Here is a 6,069-nt window from a genome sequence, read left to right as displayed (position 1 = left end):
CCCTTACTAATACCAACACTGCCATATTCTATGAGTGGATCCTCACACCCCTTGCTCCTCAAAATATCCAGGGAAAAACTTAAGTCATGACCTGTACGGAAGTCTCTTCTTGATCAGGCATCTCTCTTACTGACCCTTGTGGCAGTAGCACTAAGCCAAATCTGCAAACTCACAGCCTTCAATCTAGGTTTAGCAGCTTCCTGAAAACTTCTGATATTCACACCCAAAATTTTGTTAAGCATGCAAAACGACAAAGTTAAGCATGTTCAGTAACAGCAGAAGTATCAGTACTACCTGCTCCTGTTTGGGTGCCATTTTTTACCAAAGGTGTCTCCTAATAAGATAATTCAAATCAATTACCGGTCCAAGGGAGCCCACGACTTGGATGACAGTGGCATTAACTTTAAATAATTTCTTCCCTGACATTTCTAGGCATTCTTTTACTCTTGCCCTTTGCAGAAAAATATAAACAACTTTCTTCACGACGCTGCTGCAGCTGTACTAGTTCTTCTAAAGTCATCTCCTGTATGTATGTCTTAGTTACATTTTCCTTACTGCAATAGCTTTCTAACTTTCACATCTCTGCAACAGCACTACTGTGATTGAAGAAGGGAACATATCATGTGGTCATTATGTGATTTTTTAATCTTTCCTTACTCTCACCTCCACAAATTTCTCTGCTTGTATTCCTTATATAACTTGCTACAGTAAAATAGGAGCTTACGCTGGTGACATTATAATTACCTTCTATAGCTAATACAATCTTACAGGTCTTACCTTTGCTAAAAAATGTAGAAATTGCTCATTTTGTTAATGTTTTTAGATAAAAAGTAAGAAAACTTGAACACAAGTTCTAGACTAATAATTCCTCTCATACTTGTAACCACTGGTGTGCAATGGACAGAATTAAAAAAAAACCCAAAAGGAAAAACAAGAAGCAAAGTGATTGCTGGGGGTGAGGAGGAAGGCAAGAAAAAGAACATTTCTTTGGAGTTTCTTAACAATACTGAGATATTTTTGTAAGCCTTCTGGCAGATGTTTTTTCTCATTATGAAGCTTCTCTCATGTAAAATAGTTTATTAAAAAGGATGGGGCACTGTTCCTAGTTTTCCGCTGATGCTTTTGGCAAAGCACAAGCCAAATTAGGTATTGATCCATGGTCTGTAGCTCAAAAGCCCTGCAGAGCTATGCAGGATGGAGAAACATTTTTCAGAATTTGCCTCAGATGTTCCAACAGTCTTTGCTGCATGGCCCATTTATCTTCTCCTGAGGGAGTAGGGATCATTAATATGGAAACCAGATATTAAGCCAACATTCAAGCCACCATCTCCTAGGGAGGTGGATTTACAAAGCTACAGAACTGTGGCAGAGTTTTTTGCTATACAAAGACCAAGGATGAACACTGAATTCTAACTTTTTCTCCGTTCAAGTTTTCAACAGTGCCTGCACAGTACAGAAGAAACATTTACTCAGTCAGGTTCCGCCTTCAAGCAAGGTATGCATGGCCAGAGCTTACTGTCCAGGCAAGTTACACCTCCTGCTCTCAACAGGTGCTCTCAGTGAAATTCAACCTGCATTTTGCATTCCAGGATAGACTTAAGGTACTTGGTGAAGATACTGGTTTGGTTGGAAGCTTCTGTCTTGCTTATTGAAATAAATGGTGTTACCTTAATCCCTACAAGTCAAGCTGTAGAAACTGTCATCTTCTATTTCAACCTCTCCTTGCAGCTGAAGAACAAACACGCTCTACTTCCATACTGTGTAACCGATGGCAGGGTTTCATCTGACTTGTCCACATCCCAAGCATACAAGCTATGTAGAAAATATTGGGTTTGTTACGTGAAAGTTTAATAAAGTTTTATAACACCAAAGACTGCTTTTTAGGAAAGTTCTTTATTTCACAGAATTTCATCAGCATCAATTGTTCAGAAAGGGGAAATCTATCCTACTAGTGTGAGAAGTGATCTTACCAACAGCAGAACAGAAGGTCACTTTTCAGACTGTCTCATTAGCTCTGCCTTCTAATAACTCGATAGCAGGATTTGCTATGAGTCAATAGATTAAACCAGTCTTCTGTTATAAAATAAGATGGTAAACTGCAAGTGTCAGTGCTACATAATGGAAGCCAAACAGAACAGAGAAAGAAGTCTACAGAAGGAGCAAGAGGAAATAAAATTAGATACAAAGTACATCTCAGAGAAGTATGCAGAACCATCCATTATATAAGGTGTATTTGCTGAGGTAACCCTGACACTGCACCTGCGTTCTGCAAGCAGTCCAGTGCACTTCCTCAAATACGGATATTTAAAGATTCAAAGAAACAAGGTAACAATAGATAACAACAGAAAAGCTTTAAACACTCAAGAGCTCACTTGGAACAGACTAAGAAGAACAGAAGTGGGTACCATCATCTACGTAACTGAGCAAACTGCATTCCACAAAGGGAGAGGTGTAGCTTAGAATCACCTGAAGGAGAAGAATCAGTACCCACAAAAAGACCAAACAAAAATCCACACACAAATCACAAAGGCTAAAGGAAAAAACAAAGACTCTAGAATAAGCTTCTGAAAGAAAAATGACTTTAAATGGTTAAAGCATTTTTTGGTCCTGTTGCTTGAAAGAAATAATCCTAAACTAGGTTCTGAAATCGAGGGAACGACCACATTTATACAGCTCATAGTGTAACCTGAAAGAACTGCAAGATATTGAAAAATACTTTAAAGTCAGTGAACTGTTTAATTAACAAGAAGTACAAACAGTTGTTTTGGCACTGTACTTGAAGGAAAACTAGATACACACATTTTATTACCATGCTGATGTCCACATATGACATCCTAGTTGAACTATCAAAATACGAAGTTTGCAGTCTTAAATACAAGTGCAACAGGAAAGAGACTCAAATCAGAAGTCCCCACTAGCCTTCCACCATTCTTTTAAGCATGGCTCCCAGGCCCCCCTTTGCCACTTTCAGTGGGGTCAGTTCTTCTTTATTCTCAATGTGAATACTTGCACCGTGAGACACCAGCAGCTTTGCCTCCTCCACTCTCTCTTCATCGCAGGCTAAGTGACTGTAATAAGAACAAGAAACCCACAGCCACCATTGAACAGTCCAAGCCTATAAAGAGCAGTACTTATGCCTTGCCAAAATGACAGCATGAATGCTGGGGAGGGGGGGGGGGGGGGGGAAGATGCATCCTAGAACAACAAAACCACACGCAAGCAACTACCTACACAGATTCCAAAGCTTGTTGTCCAGTCACTCTGTTGTTGTTAAGCACCTCAAGAACGTTCTTCCTGCTATTATCCTCGCAACATTTAGATGCTTCTTTAGATTAGGATTTGGCTCTGCAGTCAGCAAAGCTAAGAAGCACATAATCCACAGTGAAATGGGAAAATGGTCATCTCTATTTGAATTGGAAGCGATAAACTAAATCGTACAATGCTTAAAAATAATCTGATGTAAAGAGTTACTGCAAATGCAGCAAGTGCTTTTCTCCATTTGGCACTGTATCTTAGAAAATAAACATATCTGTTCCAGGGCAATGTACAGCTAAAACATACTGCCTGATCTTATTCACAGCACAATCTTGATTCCACAGTAGACAAGGCAGAGTTTTGTCACCAACTTCAAAGCAGTTAAGGTTTTACCCTTACAGATTCAAACTGATCTCTAAGGTAATACCAAACACTGGACGGACTGGACTTAAACTGCAACTTACTTTCCTTAGAGAGGTGAAGAGAAACTTCCAAAATTAGCTTTTGCTTGGCATCACAGAGTAGGCCAGCCTGCAAGACCAGTTTCCTCCGACTTTGAAGTCATTAGCTCACTTTCTACCCTCTAGTGGCAATGGAACATATTCCAAATCATTACAAAAGGTGTTCTACACTTTTTAAGTAGATGTAGTAACACAAATTAGAGTATGTACATACAGACACAGGCAAAATACTGAGACTGATTTTCTCAAATCCTTTTAAATTACATAGGGGTGTGAAGCAAGGGAGTATTTTGAGGCAATGAGAAATAAAAAAAAAGAAACTGAAGTAATGGAGTTTCATTTCACAGAGATTATGCTATATTAAGCAAAGTAAAAATGAAAAATTACTTACAGAGGAGTATTCCCTTCAGAGTCCCGTATATTAACAGACGCATTGTGCTGCAGAAGGATCTGTACCATTTTGAGGTTTCCTTTGGCAGCTGCTCTGTGTAATGGGGTGGATTCAAAATGATCTCTTGCATCCGGATCAGCTCCGTTTTCTAAAAGCATGATCGCAATCTGAATATGTAGAAAGCAAAAGGAGCGGGGAAGGAGGAGGTAAAGTTAATATAACTACATACTTCTTCCAAGAGCAACACCACCTTCAGTAGCTTAGGCAAACATACCTCTTGCTTGTTTTTGGAGGCTGCATAATGCAGGGGTGTACAGCCGTTCTGATTGACAGCATTTACATGAGCACCCTTGGCAATGAGGGCTTTCACAATTTCATCACGGCCTGCCGAAGCAGCAATATGTAAGGGAGTCCAACCAGCCTACAGAGGCAAGAAAAAACCCCACACATCATTCGAACCAGAAGCTTCAGGCAAAAAACATGACAAAACAACCCAACACAGACTTGGCTACTCATACTGCACATGTTTTTGTAACTGTAAAGCTAAACATTATTGATTATCACCAGAGAGCCAAGTCTTACATCCTCTGACATGCCTGCATTCAGTACTTTATGAAAGCTGCCAGTTAAATGCCAGAAATCACTTCTGTTATGCACAGTATCTTGCAGGGCACTTTGACCCTGTTAATTGCAGAATTAACAGTAGTGCCTTTTTAAGAACAAGTAAGACTGGAGGAAAAAAAGGGTCTCCAAAAGTTTGCACCATCTTTTCTATATCCTAATGTCTAATTAAACTGATGGTAATTAAACTGATGGGACAACATTTCCTTCTTTAAGGATGCTTTATAATGGATATAATTATTTCAGCCCTTCCTCCAGAACCGTAACAAACCATCTCTTTTCCAACTGTGAATGCACCGAACCTGTCACCTACTCAGTAATGCCTTCCCCAATAATGAGAAATCCTCAGAGCACCCCATGATTTGGCACAACGTATTTAACAGGATCACACCGAGATAACAGGAACGTGAAGCCCCCCCCAACCACCACCCGCACACCCCCCGTTTTGCAACTTTGTTCAGAACAGTTCTCCTACAATTCCTTGACAATAAGCGCGGCTCACCAAGGCTCACTACCCCCTCGGTCCACATGGCCAGTGGTATAACTTCAGCTCTTTTCCTTGCGCACACACAGCCCTGTGGGCTTCCCACAGCCTCCCAGGCACGGCCCGGGACACACGGATCGCCGGGCGGAGGAGGAGGAAAAGGCAGGCTGCGACCAGCGCCCGCCGCCGGGGCACTGCAGCGGCTCCAGCCGTGACGGCCAAAGGGTCCGCAGAGAAACTGCGCGGCGCAGCTCCCCGCGCACAGGGGCGCACAGTCCGGCCCCGGCCCCCCAGCACCCCGGGCCGGCCCGCGGCGGGACGCCGGCGGGGCTGCCACACTCACATCGTCCTTGTCGTTCACGGGCACGCCGAAGCCCAGGAGGAGGTCGGCGACGTCCGTGTGTCCCGCTGAGCAGGCCCAGTGCAGCGCAGTCCGGTTGTCCTGAGGGAAGGAGGGAGGGGGGGCGGTGAGCGGCCGGCGGGAAGGCGGCTGACAGGAGCCGCCCCGCGGGGCCCGGCCCCGCAGGCCGCCCGCCCTCGCCCCGGCGGGCAGGGAGGGCCGCGCCCGGCTGACCTGGTCGGCCTTGGTGGCCAGGGCCCTGTCGCGCAGCAGCTGGGCCCGCAGCTCCTCCAAGCGCCCGGCGTAGGCCAGGTTGCAGACCCCCACGTCGGACACCGCGGCCTCCATGCTACCCGCGGGCTCGCCACCTCCCCTGCCGGCGGGGGCGGGGCACGGCCAAGCGCCGGCCAATCAGAGGGGCGCCGGCGCCACCCCAGCCAATGGCTCCTAGCGGGCCGCCCCTCCCGCCCCTGGCGCCGCGGGGGCTGTTGGGGTTTGTAGTCCGACGGGCGGCAGG

The 6,069-nt window shown here is 44.8% G+C and overlaps 1 protein-coding gene across 3 annotated transcripts in view; it reads right to left on the bottom strand.

The window, feature by feature from the left end:
* PSMD10 (proteasome 26S subunit, non-ATPase 10) overlaps positions 1 to 5,937 on the bottom strand; it is a 60,238-nt gene extending 54,301 nt beyond the window's left edge. The window contains exons 1-6 of one of the 3 annotated variants that reach the window (XR_008749658.1): positions 5,787 to 5,937; positions 5,556 to 5,654; positions 4,382 to 4,528; positions 4,108 to 4,274; positions 3,232 to 3,360; positions 2,931 to 3,068 (exon numbers count right to left, since the gene is read on the bottom strand). Coding sequence is in view for 2 of the 3 variants with exons in the window: in XM_055817941.1 (XP_055673916.1) it covers positions 2,915 to 3,068; positions 4,108 to 4,274; positions 4,382 to 4,528; positions 5,556 to 5,654; positions 5,787 to 5,900 (681 nt within the window). In the remaining variant the exon portion in view is untranslated. Of the gene's footprint in view, positions 1 to 2,713; positions 3,069 to 3,231; positions 3,361 to 4,107; positions 4,275 to 4,381; positions 4,529 to 5,555; positions 5,655 to 5,786 lie in introns of those variants that run through there. The other 2 variants (XM_055817941.1, XM_055817942.1) reach the window with 2 other exon arrangements.
* Positions 5,938 to 6,069: the final 132 nt, after the last annotated feature.

Source organism: Falco peregrinus, chromosome 13 (genome assembly GCF_023634155.1).
Source record: "Falco peregrinus isolate bFalPer1 chromosome 13, bFalPer1.pri, whole genome shotgun sequence".
Taxonomy (NCBI): domain Eukaryota; kingdom Metazoa; phylum Chordata; class Aves; order Falconiformes; family Falconidae; genus Falco; species Falco peregrinus.
Note: the sequence above shows the minus strand (reverse complement) of the source record. Positions and strands in the feature narration are given on the sequence as shown.